Source organism: Chelmon rostratus, chromosome 23 (genome assembly GCF_017976325.1).
Source record: "Chelmon rostratus isolate fCheRos1 chromosome 23, fCheRos1.pri, whole genome shotgun sequence".
NCBI classification, from domain to species: Eukaryota; Metazoa; Chordata; class Actinopteri; order Chaetodontiformes; family Chaetodontidae; genus Chelmon; species Chelmon rostratus.
In genome coordinates, this window is record NC_055680.1 from 13,349,898 (window position 1) to 13,371,280 (window position 21,383).

Genomic DNA, 21,383 nt, shown 5'->3' on the forward strand with positions numbered 1-21,383 from the left:
AATTCTCCCTCATGGTAGCGACAGATGATTAAACGACTGAAATGAAATAAGCGATGTGGTGACTCCACTCGATCTTCAACAGTTGTGTCTTTCATTGTGTTTGGAGCCATTTCTTGCTCTTTATTACCTTCCAGCGCAGTATCAGTGCCAGTGTGGAAAATAAGACTGTGTGCATGCAGAAATTGGTCTTACTAGTTAAAGCAGCATCAGAGTAAATAGCAATAACAGCAACAGTGAGAGGAAGAAGGGTGGTAATATTATAGAGTAATGTTTTTAGTAGTGTAACAGCAGCAATATACGTAGTATAGAAGTCGTAACAGTAGAAAATGCTTTAAGTATTAACAAAAAGCAACAATAGCAGCAACAGGAAGCAGTAGTTGTTGTGTTAGAACACCGACAGCCAGATTTGAGCCCATTGCAGCTCAATGATGGCAATAGCAACATGCAGAAAAGGACTGTTAGAAACATGCAGTAAACAGAATGGTTTGCAGTTCCTCTAAAAAACACTTAAATATTCACTAAATTTGGATGAAAAATTTGTTAAGGATGCACACAAGTGAAATGTAAGCATGACTTTGCACTTCAAGCCAGTTTAGCTTGAGAATCTGCTCCAGTTCGCCGCAGGCCAGCTTTAGGCCAGTGTCGGCATCGTGAATCAGACCAGGACTCTATTCTGGTCTATTCCAGTCATTCATTCATGAATCCAGCAAACAGGTGTTTATTAGTGAAACTCCAGCTGTAAATAGCCTTCCAGGAATTAACAACTGCACTGAGACACAGGGGCCCCAATAAAGAGGCCGCAACAGTCGGTGTGGCTTAACTTCCATAACTGGCTCTTTATCTGGACTATTTAGATATACCACAGCTGGAAGGCACACCATGGGTGTATCCGACCTGTGTAAAGATAACCAAAAGCAACACCTCAAATAAAAGCTGGTAAACATGCCACCACAAACCATCAAGACTGAGTGGACTCCCGGCACACCGACCCACACCGACCACACCTGTGACTGGAGGCCACTGCGACTGCACAGACAGAATTAAATCACGTTCTTATAAACCCTGAAATGAGCTAAAACAAGCAATATTAAAATAGACAGTCAGAGCTTTTCCCGTCAACAAACAACGCGCTGCTACAACTTGGGTACAAGATAAATCTGAATTATTTGCAACACTAAATTAGTAGCAGGTGACAGACAATTACCTTTCTTCAGCTTCTTAAACCTCAATAAGTCATGGCAAACACACTTACACTAATAATGATGGCTTAATGTGCTGTGAGCACAGCTGTTTTAATGTGTTGATGTTCAGCAGGTGTAGTGTTTAGCATGTTAGCATGCAAAAAAATTGCAAATTAGCAACAGGGCTGAGGTTGATGGGAATATTGTTAGCTTTTCATAAACTTTTGCTATGATCATTTATGGTGCTGGAGTAAAACTCAAGGGGTCATAGAAGTGCAAATCGTCCTCTGGGGACCATGAATGTCTGTCGAAAGATGAAATGCGATTGGTCCAATGCCTGTTGAGATACTTCAGTCCAGATCAAAGCGGTGGATGGTTAGCGTGGCTAATACAAAGACATTAAATGATAAAGAAAAACTAAGCAAAGACGTGTCTCCTCTTTATCACCACTAATGAGATGAAGATCATCCTCCTCATCGTCAAACCTGCATGTACTGTACATCAAACTGTGTCACACCTGAGAGGTCAAACATCTGTCAGTGACTTTATCTCTCTGAGCTCCATCCAGCTGTGGGTTGTACAGAGACGGTAGATTCCACATCCTGCTCCTAGTTGGACTGACCAGTTACACAACACTATTTCCCTGCAAAGGTCTTACACACACACACACACACACACACGGATAGCTCTTCCTATCCCCTGTAGGGTATATAAGCAGGAACAGAAGTCTCCCAAGACGGAGCAGCAGCAGCAGCAGCAGCAGCAGCAGAGCGACTCCGACCAGCAGCAGCTTCTCTCTCCAGCTTCATCTGAGGGGTGTCCACTCTGCATTCACACTTCACAGGTATGAAGGTTCACAGCTCTGCTCCGGTGTGACAGATTTATCGCACCTAAATTCCTCAGCGGTTGGTAACTTTGTTCTGTTTATGCCTTCCAGATGTGAAGAACGCATTTGATGTTACATCTGAGAGTCATTTTAAACATTCTGCAGCTGTTATGTAATATTTTAAGATCTTTTGGTGAAACAAACTTGCTCCTAGTAAGTCAAACAATTATTGTGCACTTTTCTCTCGACTAAAATTTATTGGAATGGCTGCGTTAAATTCACAGTCTCATCCAGGTGCCACTACTTGACTATTAGTACTAGTACCAGCAACAGTGGACTTAAAAATCCAGATCTTATTTCCTGAATATTATAGTTACCAGTACTAATGCTACATTTTTTTTTAATTCTAAAAAGTTTATTAATCATGCAAAACTGGAGTTTTTATTTGAAAAATTATGGTCTCGGCAGATAGTTTTATGGTGAGCACAAATGCTCCCCTAGCACAAGCTCAGGTTCAGTTCTGCTGGTAAACCTGCAGGGAGGTTTTTCTCCTGTGTCAGCATTTGCCAAAGCTGTGTTAAACACGTGTGTGTGTGTGTAACAAGAGTCTCAGACTTGGAAAAGTTGCCGCTGCATTACTTTGGTGTTAACTTACTAAACACATTTACTCAAAGCATCGACTTAAGTACAGTTTTGATATACTTTACTTGAGTAATTCCACTTTATGCTGCTCCATACTTGTACTACTCAAGATTTCAAAGGGATGTATTGCACTGTGTATTGTGCTTCTCCTCCACAACCAAAAATACTGCTTCCATGCTAATGCATCAGTAACAATAACCCAATGGTATGGTGCAACTGCAAGTGGCCATTGTGCAGAATGAGTTCTTGAACTTTTGTTTTTATGCAGAACTGTTACTTAGGTAAATTGTCGGAATACTTCTTCCACCGCAGCACATTTACAGTAAGTATGACTTAATTTAACATGAGTCTTGAAGGCTTTCTAAGACTTGCAAGTCTGAAAGCAGCAATGTCAGTATTATTCAACTTACTTAGATCCTTTACTTAAGTAAAAGTAGCAATGTGACCAAATTACAGAAGTATTCAGATCAAAATGTGCATAAAGAATTAAGAATAAGTACGTGTGCTTGCTTCATTTTTGTGAACATTCAAGAGTTTTGCCTCTTTGGGACTCAAAATGCCATTTAAGTTGAGAGTGAAAATCACCTTTTGGTGGAGCTAGAACTCATAGACACCTGAAACGTGACAGTACACCCCAAAGACACACACTGCTTGTTTTTAACGTGTCTCGAGTAAAAAAAAAAAACCAAACTGGATTAATCTTTAGCAGTGCATGACATTTTAGTATAAGGTTATCATATGTTTAATGTATAAATATTAATCTGAAAAGTAGCTGTCAATAAATGTAGGGGAGTAAAACCAAAATTATTTCCCTCTGAAATGCAGTAGAGTTGACATATAAAGTGGATTAAAATAGAAATATCCGTGTAAGTACAGTGCTTGAGTAAATTCTTATTCATTACTTTCCACGACTGTGCTGCCATCTGTGGGTCTGTCTGCCCATCTGTCGCTCTGTCTGTCTGCAGAAGGTAAGCCTGTCTATCTGTGCCTCTGCTGGCTCTGGTGAAAACAGAGCTTCCACTGTGTTAAGCGATGACTCACGCAGCCACAAACCGTCCCAAACCTCCTCACCTCGCCCAGCGCGCACACCCGGGTTATGCAACACCGAGCCTCGTTCTCAGGCAGGTGTTTGCAGCGCCGTGCACCCTGAAAACAGCTGCAGTGTATTTAATGGTTAAATCAACCTGACCACATGCTTACATAATCGTCATGGCGGCAGCTGACCTGTGGTGGCGGCCTGCAAACCTGCTGAGGGGTCTGGAGGCAGGTTTTAGGCAGACCCCATGAGGGCTGAAGGGTTGATGTAATGTCAGTAATGTTTCATGTTTTGTGGATTTAATGAGTCATTCAGAAAACACTGAGTGTTTTTATTTACATCAGTTTAATGCGTTCACACCCTAAGTTTAAACCTGCTGCCGGTCACTTGTAATTCGCTTTTTTTGGTTTATTGTTTCACCTTTGTAGATTATTTAGGAGTATTTTTAATTACTTTGGTTAACCGTGAGTGGAAATAACTTGTTTGGGAGACTTATTTTCCATCTGGAATTATCACAACTAGTACTACTGCTTGTACTGTAGAAGTGCTAGTAGCATGCTACCATGCCACTGTTATTTGTAATCATTATTGCAGATCACTTCTTGGGCTGCACCTAACAACAATTTTCATTCTAATTGCTAAATACTAATCATTTGGGCTATAAAATGTCAGAAAATAGTTAATATGTATATTGATTCCTCAATGGGTTGGTCCTAATTTGAGTGCATGCTTTAATGTGTAGTCTGGCTTTTATTTCTTCATAACAACATGATTTCACACAATAGAAGACCATGGTGAGACCACTGGTGTCCCTTCATGACCAGGAATGACTAAATTATTTGCCAGTTCTACATACGGTACATTAGCCTCTTAATAAACACGATTAATGCTCGTGAGTAAAACTGTTTCTGTGTCTGTGACCACAAAAACGTGCAATGTTTGTGGAGTGAAAATAAATGAGCAAACAGTAAAAGTGTCTTTCTTTACCAGCATCTTACAGGAAGGGGAGTGACTGTGAACGCCCCTCCAGCCAGCATGCAAACACTCATGGAAACCCCCTCTGAGTGTGTTTGATCACTCACAAGCTTTAATATTTTCAGGCACTCTGTTTTAACAGATATTCCGGTTTGAAAATCTTTCCCTCTATAATAAACGGACACACGCTCTCTCTCTCTCTCTCACACACACACAAACTCAGGCATGTTTCTAGTTTTTCCACACATGTAAAGCAGATGGGTTTGAAAACTGCTTGCCCACCGTGCAGGAATGCACAGAGCGCGATGGGAATTCAACCTTTAGAATCTGCACAGATGAACAACTTAAATTTTCAATATGACGTTTCAGTCCTGAAGGTTGCTGCCACCTCTGCTAATAATGCACCAGTTTACTGAACAGAGTTATTGTAATGTATTAATGCTTTCCGATCGCTCTCCTCTTCCAGTCCTGCCACAGATCATCCAGCCTGAACTATCGCCACCATGTCTGATAAAGGCGTCGCCCCGACTCCCTCTCCTGCACCCCCTCCTCCCACTGGACCCCGTCCCAAGGTGACGAACCGCGGTCGCACCTCAACTCCCATCGCCAGCTCCAACTCTGACACAATGGACGTACCTGAGGTGGAGTACTTTGGCTTACCGGGCCCGAGAGGGTTTCCACCTCTGACTGGTGAGAGCTGACTGGCTAATTCGACTTAATATTTCAGACCATTTCAGAACTTCTGACCTGCTGAAAGTTCACTCAACTCACTAAATTAGGGTTTAAAGAAGCATGACTTCCCATCATGCATTGTTTTTTGTAGTTTGAAGAAGACACATCATCAAAAAACAGAAATGAAGGGCCTCACAGAGTGTCTTTACCAGAGAAGATACAGCCTTTATCCAGCGGGTTTTGCACATGACTGACACATGAATGACGTCCAAACAGGATAAATTCTGCTCACTTCCTGCAGCCTGTCGCTACCCTCCACACTGCAATGCAATGCAGGGCTGCACAGTGAGAGATATCCAGATGTGACAGGAACTTATGAATGCAGTGACTGGAATTTGGTGTGCGGTACATTGGAGTAGAACATCAAGATGACAGCAAACAGCCACATATCTGTACATACACATCACTGAGGAAGTTTAAGAGGAATTATAAATACATTTCATCTGGTTTTGCCACTTTGATGAACTTAATATCGAGTCTCAATCTCCTGCTTGGCTAGAAAACAATGATTATTAATGAGGCAGTGGTGTGAGCAGACTCTCTGCAGGCAGAGGGCCAAATGTGCACAGGCTTAGGTTTTGTTTTTGCCCTAAATCCCAACAAAAGTGGCACTTAAACTAAGCACATGAGCGTCTGGACTAACCAAAGGGGTATTTCAGTCTCTGATATGCCCCTCTGGTGTGGCTTTGGGATACTGTATAAATGTGAATGAGTGTTTAATAGCAGTTGCAGTTAACCTCACGTACCAGATGGTTTGTTACACTGAACCATCTGGGAAGTCATCCATCTGAACTGTTTGGAAAAAGGCTGGCGCTTTCAAAAGATACTTTGCAGGTGGTTGGATGAACCATCTGTTTATCACCGTCTGTCACGGGCTAACTTCAGCCAATCAGATCCATGAACCATATGACATTGTAGGACAGTGAAACTCTTGCCTAGGCCAGTTGTTAGAAGAGTGGAAACATCTTTTTCCGTGGAGAAAAACCTTCAGTGCCGTTTTTTGCTCCTCTTTCAGCATATACGCTTCAGTTGTGATATAACTGATGCGGTAGCAGCATCTACGCTTACCACCATTGTCATTTTGTGCTGTCGTCACACCTTAAGCACACCTGTAGTGGGTTATGTGTAGGTGTAGCACTTTTTTTGACTGCATGAAAATTTAATAAAACCTTCATTACAAAAATACATTTAAAATTTCAGTTTGTAGCTCTTTGGTTGAAATCATTAGTTGTTTTTGTTTTTACTTTTTTGCATAATCGCTAATCAATTTGTAATTACACGGCTTATTTTCTGAAGCATCTTCTGCGCTGTCAACATTTCCTGTAAACCCTTTTTTACAACCCTTTGTTTTCTCTCTCGCTGTCTCTGTCCGTTTTTTCTCCGTCCTCTCAGAGTTTCTTGACATCTGGAACGTGGACATGATGAGGAGGCCTGATGAGATCAACAAGAAGCAGCACCACACCATGTTGTACAACTCGGACTATCTCGTCATCCGTCGAGGGCAAGAGTTCCAGATCAAGATCGTCTTCAATCGTCCCTACAAACCTGCTGAAGACAAGTTCGCTGTGGAGTTTACCATCGGTGAGCCGAGCGTACTTCACTAGTCGTGCACTGTAGTCTTTGTGGTCTTAAAAGTCTCCATCCTGCAGTTGCTAAATCTCTTAATTCTGGATCATGTGGCTCGTCCAGTTTACACTTTTTTTGCTTATAGAGGCATCAAAAGCTAATGTACCTTAAGCATACAACAGCTGAGCATTAAATCTGCCAATACTCTCTATTTATCCAGGCTCCAGCCCTCAGTACAGCAAGGGCACCTACATTCCTGTCTTCCCCACCAAAGAGCGCCAGAGCTCCTGGGAAGGCCGCATCACAAACACCTCCGACAACACGGTCACCATGGGCATCACTCCTGCGGCAAACTGCATTGTGGGGAAGTACCACTTGTACATCGCTGTGATGACCCCCTTCGGCATCCGTAGGACCAGACGGGACGAAAGCCGAAACCTCTATATCCTCTTCAATCCCTGGGTGGCGGGTCGGTTTAGGCTTCTTGATTACAACATTTATTGAACATTTTATTGGGTTTTGTCTCACTTTCATGCCCGTAAACATCCATGTGACCTGCTGTCCTTCCTCAGCTGATGCTGTGTTTCTGGATGATGAGAAAGAGAGGCAGGAGTGTGTGATGACTGAGATGGGGATCATCTACCACGGTGCATATGACGACATCGCTGAGAGAAACTGGAACTATGGACAGGTAAAGACCGATCGAGGACTTCAACACTGATTTTCAAAATACATGTATTTTTTGACTTGTGTTTTTTTTTCTAGTTTAACTATGGAGTCCTGGATGCCTGTCTGTACATCATGGACAGGTCTGAAATGCCCATCACCAACAGAGGAGACCCCATCAAGGTGACCAGAAAGGCCTCTGCTATGGTGAGAAAATATTTTTGGACATCCTCTAAAAGACATGAATCCGATACTCACAATATGCTGAACCAATGCATAAAGCACATTATTGTTACTGCTGATAGATTAAAATTGGGCTGTTGACTCGATGTTTTCCTTTCATGAGACTTGAAATCTGATGGTTGTCAAGTGACCGTTTTAGGGTTTTACTGGTATGATTATTATTTCTCTAAAACTTGCTCTTTGTTGTGCCCAGCTGAACTCTCGTGATGATGAAGGCGTGCTGGTGGGGAACTGGAGCGGCGACTACACCTACGGAGTGGCACCCACTTCCTGGACTGGCAGCACAGAAATCCTGCTCAGCTACGCCACCGGCAAGATGCCCGTCTGCTATGCCCAGTGCTGGGTCTTCGCCGCTGTCTTCAACACCTGTGAGATTCTGACTGAATCCCAGTAGCACTTTCTAACCCCTTGTAAATGTTTCCCTGACCTTAGTGGGGTAAATTCCGAGAGTTGTAAGGACTAGACTAGACGAAACTAGACTTGCAAACCCTCAGCAATGTATGCAACGTGCCTAAAGTATCCGTCACACAATAAAGGAACTGCGGGAGGACCTTAATTACCCAAATTCCTTTCATGCCTAGGCTGAAGGAGATAGGAAAGGAAGCACAGAGGCACCTTTTCTCAGCTTTCAACTCTTATCATGGATGATACGTAGATACTTTGGGTCAGTTCATTCAGTAGAGAACCTTAGAACCATCCTTGATTTCTGTCTTTGCTTGTCTGCGTAGTCCTGCGTTGTCTGGGCATCCCATCGAGGGTCGTCACCAACTACTACTCCGCTCATGACAACGATGGAAACCTGAAAACTGACATCATCCTGGATGACAACGGCAGGATCGACCGCAGTCGCACCAAAGACTCCATCTGGTGACACATCATTCATGGAGCTAATCATGCAGAGATCTTGACTTTCTAATGCTTGGTTTGTTTTTGACCTGCTTGGGATTGACATGAAATTTGGTATGAATATTCCTGGTGTCCAGAGGATGAATCCTAATATAGCTCTATAGGCTAAATATGGAGCGTTTCTGACACAGCCTGTGGTTATTTTAAAGCTGCCTCGACCTCTTTAACCAGTTTACAGGGAATATCAAAAATCTAACTTGCAGTTTAGCATGAAATTCATGGAGCTCTTTGATGCTCCTCAGAGGATGAACCCTTTAACTTTTTACCACTCTGGAACCTTCATCTAGTGTCATCTTCAGACCAAAACCTCAAGATATCTCGTAATAAGTCAAATTTGCTGGACACATTCAAGAACCTTCTCAATTTTAAAGATCCCATGGCACCGGCGTAAGGACAAACCTTTAACCTCAAATACTAATGAAGCTAAATTATCAGGTTCAGATCCACTGTGCAGGCTTTAGCAGGTGATCACCAGTGTGGAGGAAAGACAATTTTAAGGTCTCTATGAGTATCGGGCAAGTTTAAAAAAGTTCAAACTGAACTTTAATTAAAATAATGTTTGTCATTTTCAGGAACTATCACTGCTGGAATGAGTGCTACATGGCCAGACCAGACCTCCCAATCGGCTTTGGAGGCTGGCAGGTTGTGGATGCAACGCCCCAGGAGACCAGTGACGGTAAATAACAGTATTATGAAATAAATGTTGGCTTTGTAATAACAGGTTGTGCGCTCTTAAGAGTGCTATTAATTTCTCATCTGATTATTTACCGAGAAGTCCTGGAAAGAAAAGAAACAAATACCAATAAAATGTTTTCATTAGGTTATAGTGTATATTCATCAAATAAATGCAATGCAATTAATGTGTTTTCAGCCAGGACAAAAGTAAATACACTGGAGTGCACATCTGGGTTTAATCTCTTCCTCCTTTATCCATAAAGGCATGTACAGATGTGGCCCTGCATCAGTCCGAGCCATCAAACATGGACAGATATGCTACCCATTCGATGCTGCCTTTGTGTTTGCTGAGGTGAGTCTTCAAATATTATTTCAGTGTAAAGTTTTGTAAAAAGTTTCTCATTTTGCCTGTAATTGCTGAGAAACAGGTTGCATTTCACGGTCTTGTGTCACTCACTTGTTGTATTTAATTTTCAATGTTGGGCCTCCTCTCCAGATCAGTTCAGGTGGTGTTGGGATTAATTCTGTCTTTGCCGCTTCAGGTCAACAGCGATGTGGTGTTTTATTCCCGGAGTAAAGATGGAACCATGGTGCCTGTCAAAGTCAACCAGACCCACGTAGGTCGCATGGTTTTGACCAAAGCTTCAGGAGACATGACCCGCCGCGACATCACCGATCAATACAAGTTTCCTGAGGGTCAGTGACTACTATATCCAACACAAATCACACTGTTTTAAAAGTGGGCAGAACAGTTTTCTCTGGTGCAGCCTCAGCTATGGATGTTTTAAACTGAGTGGTGTGTTTTTTCAAGAGTAGTTTCAAATTAATCACCACAAAAATGCTAAAAAATCACTTTATAAATAGAATAATCCTGGACAAAATGTAAGCAGTCTCCAGTTCTGTGAAACAATGTCAGGTACCAAGTTATGCTAGGTATGACAGTGTTCTGGCAGCAGAGGACCAAACATAAACCACGTGTGGCTGCCAGATTTGGCAACATTTTTGGGGTGTGGACTTGGGCCCTTTTGGTCTGGAAGTCAGCTTTGGTTGGCATCGCTCTGGCTTGGTTTGGGTCACGGAAAAGGACCAGAATACTTTTTGTGGTGCTTCGTTTACCACAGTTTTGGCATGAATTTGGCAGCAAGGACTTAAACTTCTTTAAGCCCGGGCATAGTTGTTACTGGGGGACTGGGAATGATTTCATCTCAAGCAAAGAATAAGTCCTGCTGTTTCCAAATATACAGACCAGGATGGCAAAAACCTGGTCTTGTCTTAATTGAATGAAATCGGCAAACACACTAATGGGGTATATTTCAATCACCCAATCTAGGTAGTAACGAGGAGCGGACCGTTCTGGAAAAGGCGGAGGAGTACGGCTGCGAACGAGAGAAGTCCAGCCCTGCTGAAGCTGACGTGGACCTGGTCCTGCCCACCCTGGAGGTCAACGTGGGCGACGACTTCGAGCTGAACCTGGAGTTCATAAACAAGAGTGACCAGCGCCGTGTCGTGGACGCCTACATCAGTGGGAGTGTGGTGTATTACACTGGAGTCACCAGCTCCGAGTTCCTGTTCAGGGACCCCACAGTGACGGTTGGCCCCAAAAAAAGTGAGTGAGGTGTTTGTTCATTTCTTTTTATCAATATCAAATACAACCCCAATGACCAACAAAAATACACCAACACTCACATATTTCTATAGACTTTTTCACTGTATTCATTCAGCAACCACAGACAACATCGGCTCCATCATAAAGAGTATTTATCACAGTTAAACAGCTATAATTTAACACAAGACAGCCCTCAGTAAGGTTCAGCCCTCTTTAGTAATCTTGCAATGCGATTTGGATTAAAAAAGAAAGAAAGAAATGTTTGAAAAATGTCAGTGCAGAGAGAGCAGCGTTGTCTTTTTGTGTTGTCCAGGTGTGAAGGAGTTGGTGCTGGTTGAGGCAAAGAGCTACATGAAGCATCTGGTGGAGCAGGCCAACCTCCACTTCATTGCCACTGGGAAGGTCAAGGAGACCGGCCAGATCGTCACCACCATGAAAGTCGTCACCCTGCGCAATCCCAAAATCACCGTCACGGTCTGACATTATGCTTTTTTTCAGGTTATACGTAGAACTTCTGGTTTGTTGGCGTCAGTGTGTTGGGTACACACAAAAACTTGCTCCTGCTAATTTCTTCGTTCAGAGTTACTTTTCTTCTTGCTTCTCTGTCCTTTTCTTCGTCTTCTCCTGGTTAATTATATAACTTAAGAAACTTGATAACATGTTAACTTAAATGCTTCAGCTCTTTTTCTTCTTGTCTCTTTGCCGCCTTTTTAGTGCTATCTTAATGAGGTGTTTGTTTTAATAATCACGTGAGAAACAATAGCACGACAGACATTAGTTGTAGTAGGAATCAAAAAAATTATAAATGTGCTGAACTAAAAATTTAACTGCAGATGTGAGGCAGTTACACAATGGTTCCCAACCAGGCTGTCCTGATTCCCACTAGGGGTCGCCAAAGCTTCACAGAGGGGTCACAAGGCCTTCTTGATTTTAAGGGGTGTAAGAATTCCAAAAAATAATAATATACAGTAGGCCTATATTTCACTATTTCATTTATTTTTGTTATTTTTAAAGGACAGCCTCCATTCTCTGCTGATCAGCCTCGTCCTGCATTAGAAAAGTATACAGTTAATCCAAAATTAGCCATTTTACACAGACTTCCTGCAGTTGTTATGTTCACCATTTGGGTTCAGTGATACTGTGCTGTTATTGAATATAAGATAAAATATCCATGAAATATGTCACTTTAGGGGTCGTCAGGTAAGGAAAATTGTTGGGAGCCACTACCTTAAATTAAACTGTGACTGGATTTGTCATCTTTTTGTTGATGACATCCTTTGCCCTGATGCACTTCAGGTGTCCGAGGGGGCCAGAGTGAGTGAAGAGATGATGACGACTGTGGAGTTCACAAACCCCTTCAGCTTCGGCCTGGAGGACGTCTACATTCGCATGGAAGGACCCGGGATCATGCTGCCCAAGTTCAAGTATTACAGGTGAGCTCAGCACAGAAGAAACAGGTGTGTCTGTGTGGGGGTGTAACCTTTGTGTTTTAGTCAGATGTTTGTAAAATCTGTCTGCTCTCTATATGTTCTCATACAAAGCATGAAAAAGCAGATAGATTAAAAACCAGTCTATCATAACTTACAGCAGCCATAATCCACATTTTTACATATCATGTGAAAACAATGAGAAAAAAATCAGTTATTTCAGGTTCAAGCATGTGTCGTCACTGATACTTGATTCAATATTTTGATGGTTTTGACACTTCTTTAAATTCTGGCATCTAACTCTCACCCTGCTGGTTGCAGTCTGATCCCAGGCGGCTCCTCCCTGACCTGGACCGAGTTTTTCACCCCGCAGAGGGCTGGCAACACCAGGGTGATCGTCACTCTGGACTGTCCTGCTCTCAGGCAGGTCCACGGCCAAGCGTCTGTCACCATCGAGCCCTGAGCATCTATGCAGGATCACGGACAGCAACGTCATGCGGCTCACTTACACTTCAGCCCAAATATAGGCCTATAACATAGTTACGTATCTGTAGGTTTAGTTAGATCTATAAAAAAATGCTCTAATTTCTAAAAGTGAAGGTTTAAAAAGAGGCTAATCAACAAATTTTTGCACCATATCAAACATTTTGACAGCAATTTGTCACTCATTCATTACTTCCTTTATCATAAGACCCTCAATATTTTACTCTATACTGAGAAGTAAACCATGATTTTGGACTTGAATTAATCAGCGTCATTTTGCTTTGCTTAACCTTCACATCTATAAAATGCAATGCACTGCATTCTGAGACTGTTAGCAGAAAGTAGTGAACATGCCAGACAGACAACACTGTTTTGTGGAATTTTTGAGGGTCTATGAATTCAAAGAAAATAAAATAGCAGAGAGTATATGCAGGGCTCTTTAGGCTCAATATGGAGGGTTCTCTGACACAGCCTGTGGTTATTTTAAAGCTGCCTTAATCAATTTTGACCACCAGGGGGCAGAATTACTTCCAAAACAAGCTGGCAGACACATATTCCTGATATATTATCAATAAGAGCTATAATGCTAGTAAAATGTTGTTTTCTGCTTATCTGACATATTTACCTCCATTATTCACTAACTCCTGAGGAATATATCTGGGTCACTATCTGTTAAGTGTTCTTAACTGTATTCACCACTAGTTTACTGGATTTATTAGAGCTGTATTTTCTGAAAATGGCTTCCTGCAGCTGCTGGAAACACGGCTGGTGAGGACGGGGAGGCTGATCAAAACAAACAACCACAAACAATAAGCTAAACCGAGTTAAACAGCTCAGTAGAACTACAGCGCTGGGTGATAATTCTCAGTGGATGTGAGATTGGAGCAATCCATTTGATTTTTGATTCAAAATACTGATTAATGCAGCTTCATCTTAATTTTTGAAACATACTCCCACTATGCAGCTACAGCCATTAAACCAAAGTATCAGTGTTTCTGCTCGAGAACTGTAAAGAGCTCTTTCTGCCTTTTTACGTCAACTTATCATAATAATGTTTCTTCACATTTTTCTTTGTACAACAGCCAACACAAATATCAACCAAATAAAATATTCCCTATACTGTGAACGTGTGTTTATGTGAGTCAGTGGTGAACGTCTAAAACACCATCAGTGATTTGACCAATTTTGTTAATGCTCAGATTTCCAAAACAAACACAATATCACACATAATTCATCACTGAACCATCCTCGTTCCTTGAGGAATTACCTTGCAGGTACCCGGGCAGCTCAGCTGTCTGCTTTCACTTAAACTTTAAATGCTGAAGATTCATGTCATATATTAACGTATCTTTATGTTAAAGTGCGACTTGAGTAAAAACATAAATATGTAAAAATTAAAAGCTTACCTTTTACTTTATTGTTAAGAACAGCGATGGAAGTAACAAATTACATGTAGTGTCATTACCCTTAACAGTACTCTACATTTTTCATCAGCATTTTTATTATCAACTGATGTAATTCACTACATTTCAAGTCAAGCCAGTCAAGACAAAAGCTACATGAAAAACTCATGATAAACCATGTGAGAGAGGAGCAAAACCAAAGCAGCCAAATCAGCAGCTGCAGCAGAGACGAAGCTGCTGGTGAGTCTGCAGGAGCTCCTGAGAGATCACAGCTGATGCGAACATACGTGTTCTACATGTGTGCGTTCACAGGCCGAGCGTCAGCTGGGCCGGGGCTGGCAGTTTGTGAACAGTACAACGATGATGGATAACATGATGGGTGACATAAAAAGCACTACAGGTAAGAGGAAAAAAAAACATTAGTGATTTTGGGGTGAACTGTCCCTTTAAGGTTAGCATTATCGTACCTCAGCACAGGTAAAGGGAAGGTTGAATCTGCCAAATGCTAAAATGCACATAACAGATCCTCAAACTGTAATAAATATAATGCATGTGTGTCTGTGTGCGTGTGCAACACACTGTGTAAAAACTGTGCACCTCCCTGTTCACTGGCATTATTGTTGGTTTGGACATATGTGCAGTTTATTTTGCAGTCTAAATGTGCTCTTTAATGTAGCATGTGCATCATCATCATCCACTATTTTTCCCATTCCATCCCTCCACCCTATTCACAGTCACTTGAAGGTGATGAGGTAGTCTGGGTAGGCTTGGCTATCGTGGAACACAACATACATGTTGGGGTTGTGTATATTATCCACTACGCTGTCGAAGCGGTCGTGGGGCTGCAGGCCCCTGCGAGGCGGAGGAACCCTCATGTCGCATTGACCCAGAGTGTAGTAGCCAGTCAGGACTCGGGCCACAAACATTAACTGAGAACCATCAGCAGCTCGCTTTGAGAAAGTGGGTTGGGCTGAGTAACAGGCGTCCACAGCAAAGTAGGTCCCGTGACCATATGCAGTTGCTGAAAATAAGAGGAAACAGGGAGTTATATCTAAACAATAGCACCTTCCAAAATGATCCATGTGATTGCTACAAAGCTATTAATGAGTGCTTTATCATCTTTATATAGTTCAAAGATTTAAATGGAAAGGTAAAGAGGAGGGAGGAAAAAATAAAGGACATGTGGAGGAAACATGCAGCCCCAGTCTGCAGATGTCGCTGTGGACCAGACCCTCCGCACTAACTACGTACAACTGTGAATGGGAGCAGAAGGTCTTCACCATTTTGCCCTGCAAAGCTCCTGTTGAACCCAGTTTTCATGATGGAGTCGCAGTTGTCCTGGGTGGTCCCATGGTACAGGAGCTTTTCCACTGCTCCACCCTCCTGTCTGTTCTTTTCAGAAATGTGCCTCTTCTGCACCTCATAGGCGCGTCGCAGGTGAACATTCTGCAAGCGCTCGATCTGCCGGGAAAAAACAAAAACAAATAATTTGCTTTTGGAAGGATGGAAATATTTTGACTCTTTTCACATCAAGAACACATTACGTAGTGAGCCTATAGAGAGATATAAAATCATACAAAAGCATTATTCATCTACATGAACATAGATCTAAACTGAAAGGTGCCAAAGGAAAAGTCTGTGTACTGTGTTTACAGGCAATGAAAGGTTTTCTCCAGTTATAGCCACCCACCTTCACTACAGTCTTGGAGACAGTTTGTTTGAATGCCTCCTTCACCGTCTGGTACTCTGCAGAGGAAGGCTGCAGCACAAACGCCTTCAAATTTTCACCGGCAGCCATGTTGTCCCAGTACAGAGGGAGAGTGAAGTCTGAAAATTAAACAGAAAAATGTCAGATATTCAGGGTAAATGTGTGTGGTTTCCAAAAGCAAATGTATAATACTACTACTAACTTTTATGTTGGCAGATGTGCAAAAATAAACTGCAAAGGTGCATGCTGACAAAAATTTTTAATAAGATCCGTCTTCTCACCCGGTAGATTCACAAGTCGTTTCAGCTTCACCGTCTGTGCAGCGTCTGGTCTTTTGGCCTCCAACCTGTGTAGATCCACAATCCACGAGATGCCTTGTGCATCCACTATCCCTCCTGCTATATCCTTATTTTCCAGTTTGTGATTTGCTGTTTTGGGGAGTCTCTCCCATTTGCCATTATGGCCCTGGATGCACCAAGCCACACGGGCGTACAAATCCTCCTCCTTCCTGACTCTCACCTCTCTTCTGAGGCTGTTGTGCAGAGAGGCATTAATCATCTTCATCACCTGGTTGACCCCATCTTTTAAGCCCCTCACCGTTAACCTGCCCTGGCCGGACTGGTTGCACTGCATGTACAGACCCTCGGTCTCCACCAGCTGCTTCAGATCCTCCATGTCGGCCGCGGTGAGGCCTGCCAGCTCCTCCTTTTTGAAGGTGTAAGTGGAGCACTGGGCCTGATACAGATCCTCCAGCTTTTTCATGGCATCCTCAATGTCCTGTCTGGAGATACCCAGGAACAGGAAGACAGACTGCTGGCTTGTGGAAGTGGTACGGAGGATGCTTAGGTCTGCGCTCACAGATGAAGGGGGCTGATGTACATGAGGCAACTGAGGTGCTGACACTGCAAGGTGGGGGACAAGATAACAATCAATTAATATTCCTGATGAAATTGCAGAATTCTGGTTGACTCCTAAGCAACCACAAAAGAAGAAGGCTGTGAAAGGGTTATGAAAATTGCCATCACCTCTTTCGATTACAGCGGTGGAAAACATCCGCATTGCTTTCTCTTTAAACAGCAAGAAGATGCTGATCCTATTCAGGACGAGGTGGATGTCAGTGAGAGAGTAAAGAGGAGTGGATGACGTGGCAGCCTTGACCCCTCGGAGGATGGCACCTGCCACGACACCGGGGTCCATCCCGCCAGTGCCTCCAAAAAACGAATTTGGCAGAATTAAACCTGACACTGACTTGAACAGCAAGACTGGCATATGGTGAGTGTGTAAAAAGCCTACAAAATACTTACCAGTAGAGATAGCAGGGATGGCCACAGACTTGAATCCAAGTGTTTCACAACGTTCAACAATGCTACACACCAGTCGTTCAATGATGCTTGCATCCTTTTCTCCATGCACATGTAAAATGGCTTTGCAAGGAAACAGTCCAGGTCGGGATACAAAAACACCTCCTCGGTTCACTTTCACTACACACAACACAGCAGAGACAACAAAAGTAAAAAGCTGTTCAGCGTGCGTTGTTTGAAAATGCCTGCCGTGTCCTCTCTCCTCACCTGCTTTAAGTTCAGCCTCCACCCCTGGTCCAGCAATGGCTAAGATATCTTTGCACACACCATCTGCAGAATAGAGATCATATTGATAATAGAAGAAGACTACAGGAGCGGACAGCCATGCTAGCTGCTCTGAGAGCCTGTACGGTAGCCCACAGCAGGGGTTTGAGCTAAATGTAGGCATGCAAAATGATCCCAATGCCAATACAAATGTGTTGTTAAGCTGATCTTTGCCAATTTCACCATCTTAGTTTAGCATGGCACCATGCTAACATTCACTAATTAGCACCACACCAAACAAAAGCTAAGCCTGATGAAATGTTAGGTTTGCAAGTATTCAGCCATCAGTATTCAGCAAATTAAAATTTCAACCTAAACAACTTATTTCCTTGGCGGGGGATGAATTAAGTTTTTATCTTGTCTTAAATATCAGCTCTGCTCAGGGTCTGCTTGCAGGTCTGTGATGTTTGGGCACAGTGGTGCTTTGAGCTAACTGCTAACATCAGCATGCTAACATGCTCATACTGACTATGCTAACAGGGTGGTGTGGCGCAGGTAATGTTTACTTTCATTACGGTGTTCTTAGTTTACCATTAGCCTGCTGACCTCTTCTAATTAGCACCACAAATGCAAAATACAGCTGAGGCTGATGGGCCTGTCATGAGTTTCGCAAGTATTTAATCAAAAACAGCAGTACTGGAAAAATTAAAATTTGACCAAAGTGATTAGGATTCATCCTCTGGGCACCATGAATGTTTGGACCTAACTTCATGGCAAGTGGCTAAAAATATCTTAAAGAGTTACAACACGATCTGCTCAGTAGGACATCCTCAGTTACAGCAGCTCTCACCCACCAATCTGAAAATTCACAAAGTCGGTTGTGTTCACCACAGCATCTGTAGTCTCATGAGTGATGTCACCATACACCAGCTGTAGTTTAACTCCGCCTCCCACTGTCATTGTGATTTCATCGAGGTCAGTAGGGAGGGACCTGAAGATTGCTGTGAGAGGAGGAACACCACAACATCTTACATAATTGTCTGATATTTAATCTGATAATTCAGAATGCCGATAGAAATCGACAATACCGGAAAAAAATGTTTCAAAGGGTGCAAATCCCTCGTATTTGTGATCAACAGTTATTCAAAGTACTCTAAGCATGTGTCTAGTTCTTACCTTGGCCTTCCTGGTCCATATTTAAGCTGAGGGGTCTGCAGACATCGTGGTAGTACTGTAAATAAAAAGACTGGCATTAAACACTTTCTATCACTAAATCCTGCATGCATGCATCGTACAAGAGAAATGATCAAACCTGCTCATCTCCCAAACTTCCGAGCTTGAGATTCAGGCTTGTCTTGCTGGCTGCATTGCTCCCACCAGCGCTGCAGTGCCCTCTGGTGATGGATGGCCTGGGTGTGCCACTGGTGTTGGGGCTGCTGATGCTTAACAAACTAGTCACAGAGTATGCACCTTGCTGTTCCCTGATAAGGACCTGAAAGGAGGTCTCTATAAGTTCCTTGCTCACTTTACCCTCTGCTTGGAAGTACCGCTGTGCCCCTGATCCATCTAGAGTCAAAGTGTCTGACGTCAGGTTGCCTAGGGTTGCGTTTAGGTTTGCATAAGCCTCCTGCACCAGACAGCGGGGGCCGGATACACTCACACAAGGGTATGGGAAATGTGAGGGTTTAAAGGTCACATTGGTTTGCTTCACTCCAATTATGTTCAAGAGTTTATCGAAACAGTCAACCAGTTCGGGATGAGGTAGGCTCAGCACTTCCTGTGTCCCGACTTGGTTCATCTGGTAGTCATGCAGAACTTCTCTGAGCTTGTTCACATGTTCACTGAAGCCCACCAGTCGTACCTTGGTGACTGCTCCACCAGGTCCTGGGATGAAGCTGACATCCACCCTGAGCTCTTGAGAGTTTGCCTCGTTCTTGGCTTGGATCATGACTTTTTTCACTCTGTCGAGGTCTGCAGGTAGAGCTGCAGCTCCCTGTAGCGGCACATCAGCCAGACTCAGGTCTCTCTGCAGCGCTGCCTCAGCCTTATCCAGGGCTCCAGGGGACAAACTGGACAAAACCAGGTCTGACTCCACCTCTAGAAGAACAGGATTTCTGAGGTTTCGCTGGAAGTGAGCCTCGTACATGGAGATGGCGCCACTGGATGTTATGAAGGTAAGTAAAGCTGCGCAGAGCGTGACTCTCTTTTCCTTTACCTTTTTGAGCAGTTCATCAAGTTTTGCAGCTCCTGACTGCACCTCCCTGCCAGGGCCCTCCAAGATGATCCTGGCGTTACTTCTGTGGATTTTAACCTCTGGGAAGCTGTTAAGCATTTCTCGACTAAACTCCTCTTCTACCAGTTTCAACTGCTTCTCCACAACTGGTAATTCTCTCTGGGTTGGCAGGCTCTTTTCTAGGATTGCAATCCTCTCCTTTACAGCCTCATTCTCTCCCACAAGCACAGCATAACTGCCCTCTGTGTACACATTGATGCCATCATTCACAAAGGAGAGGTCCTGCAGCAGGATTTCTACTTGTTTTGGCTCCACAACATGGTGGCAGAGGTAGCTCTCAGTGACTCTGATGAAGACTCGATCCACTTGTATCTCCCAATGCTCTGCAGCACTGGCAAAGGCTCCTCTAGTCCCCTTATCAGCATCCCCCCTAACTATTATTTTCTCCTCCACTAGATTGAACTCCACTGTGCAGCCGATAGAGGAGAGTTGATTCTCTAATACTTTATTTGCTTTAGGGTTGTTTCTCAGGTACAACAGGAGGAAAATATCAAGCTTGAAAATCTTCTCAATGCCCTTTGTGTTTGCTTTTGTCAATGTCTAAAGAAGAAAAGCAATATCAAACAAATTAATTAATATAAAGTAAATTAAGTCTATTAAACAACAGCCAGCAGTGACAACATACAGAGGAGATACATTACCTCAAACTGGTCAGGCCAGATCATTTGGCTCTGGCATTTGTGTTTACCATAATCATGAAAACGTCAGCTAAGGACCCTATAGGTGGATATTTTTTCCTCACCTGTGACTGAATACCGGAGGGCTGATCAGGTTTCTGGGCTGAACTGGTCCGTCTCACAGTCACACGTAGTTGTCCAGAAGGAAGCGAGATGGTGTGAAACTTCCTCTGCAAAACCCTTTCCTGGTCTGAGAAAAACAACAAAGTCCAATTTCTCGACAAAATCACACCACAGCATCACACAGTCATTTTAACCTGGTGGGATTCCTTACCTTCCTTCTCCTTGAAACTGATTTTATAGATGTTGCCACCAGCCTTTTCAATGATCCCACAATCGCCTCCCCCAGAGTCTCGTCTTTTCTGAAAGTGTCTCCTGATCTTCTCCACCTCTCTCTCTGTCAGATCTTTTGCTTCAAAGAACAACGAATGTTGGTATTCATCCATTTTACCTGCTATTCTGAATTTACCTAAAAAAAAACTTATGGCATTTCTCAGTATTCGTTTGTGCCTCTTTGATGACGGGTGTGCTCTGCAGTGCTTTCATTTGAATTAAGTTTCACTTTCACTTCCAGTGCAGTGGTGTCTGTTCATCTCCACATGATTACGTAATTTACAAATGAACACACCTAAGAACACAAATAGTTAGTTAGTCTAGTTTTAACTGTGGCATTTCCCTCATCAGTCTTGTTGTGTTACTGTAACACTGATGATGTGTTTATACAGCATATTCCAGCAGTCGTGATGATGACACCATTTCACCCATTTTAGTTG

At 43.0% G+C, this 21,383-nt stretch overlaps 2 protein-coding genes across 2 annotated transcripts; one reads left to right on the forward strand and one right to left on the reverse strand.

Annotated features, from left to right (window-relative positions):
- Positions 1-1,907: 1,907 nt before the first annotated feature.
- f13a1b (coagulation factor XIII, A1 polypeptide b) lies at positions 1,908-14,084 on the forward strand. Its single transcript, XM_041964947.1, has 15 exons — positions 1,908-2,025; positions 5,127-5,350; positions 6,785-6,973; positions 7,179-7,427; positions 7,531-7,649; positions 7,724-7,831; positions 8,061-8,235; positions 8,596-8,734; positions 9,346-9,449; positions 9,712-9,800; positions 9,991-10,144; positions 10,779-11,054; positions 11,368-11,528; positions 12,351-12,487; positions 12,803-14,084. The coding sequence occupies exons 2-15, from the start codon at positions 5,164-5,166 to the stop codon at positions 12,942-12,944; spliced, it is 2,229 nt and encodes a 742-aa protein (XP_041820881.1). The 5' UTR covers positions 1,908-2,025; positions 5,127-5,163; the 3' UTR covers positions 12,945-14,084.
- Positions 14,085-14,393: 309 nt separating this feature from the next.
- LOC121626520 lies at positions 14,394-21,129 on the reverse strand. Its single transcript, XM_041965086.1, has 12 exons — positions 20,885-21,129; positions 20,676-20,800; positions 18,953-20,473; positions 18,817-18,871; positions 18,495-18,641; positions 17,644-17,706; positions 17,380-17,556; positions 17,101-17,283; positions 16,357-16,977; positions 16,058-16,194; positions 15,648-15,828; positions 14,394-15,388 (listed from the first exon to the last, which is right to left on the reverse strand). Exons 1-12 carry the CDS (start codon positions 21,054-21,056, stop codon positions 15,102-15,104), a joined length of 3,669 nt encoding a protein of 1,222 aa, XP_041821020.1. The 5' UTR covers positions 21,057-21,129; the 3' UTR covers positions 14,394-15,101.
- Between the last annotated feature and the right edge of the window lie 254 nt (positions 21,130-21,383).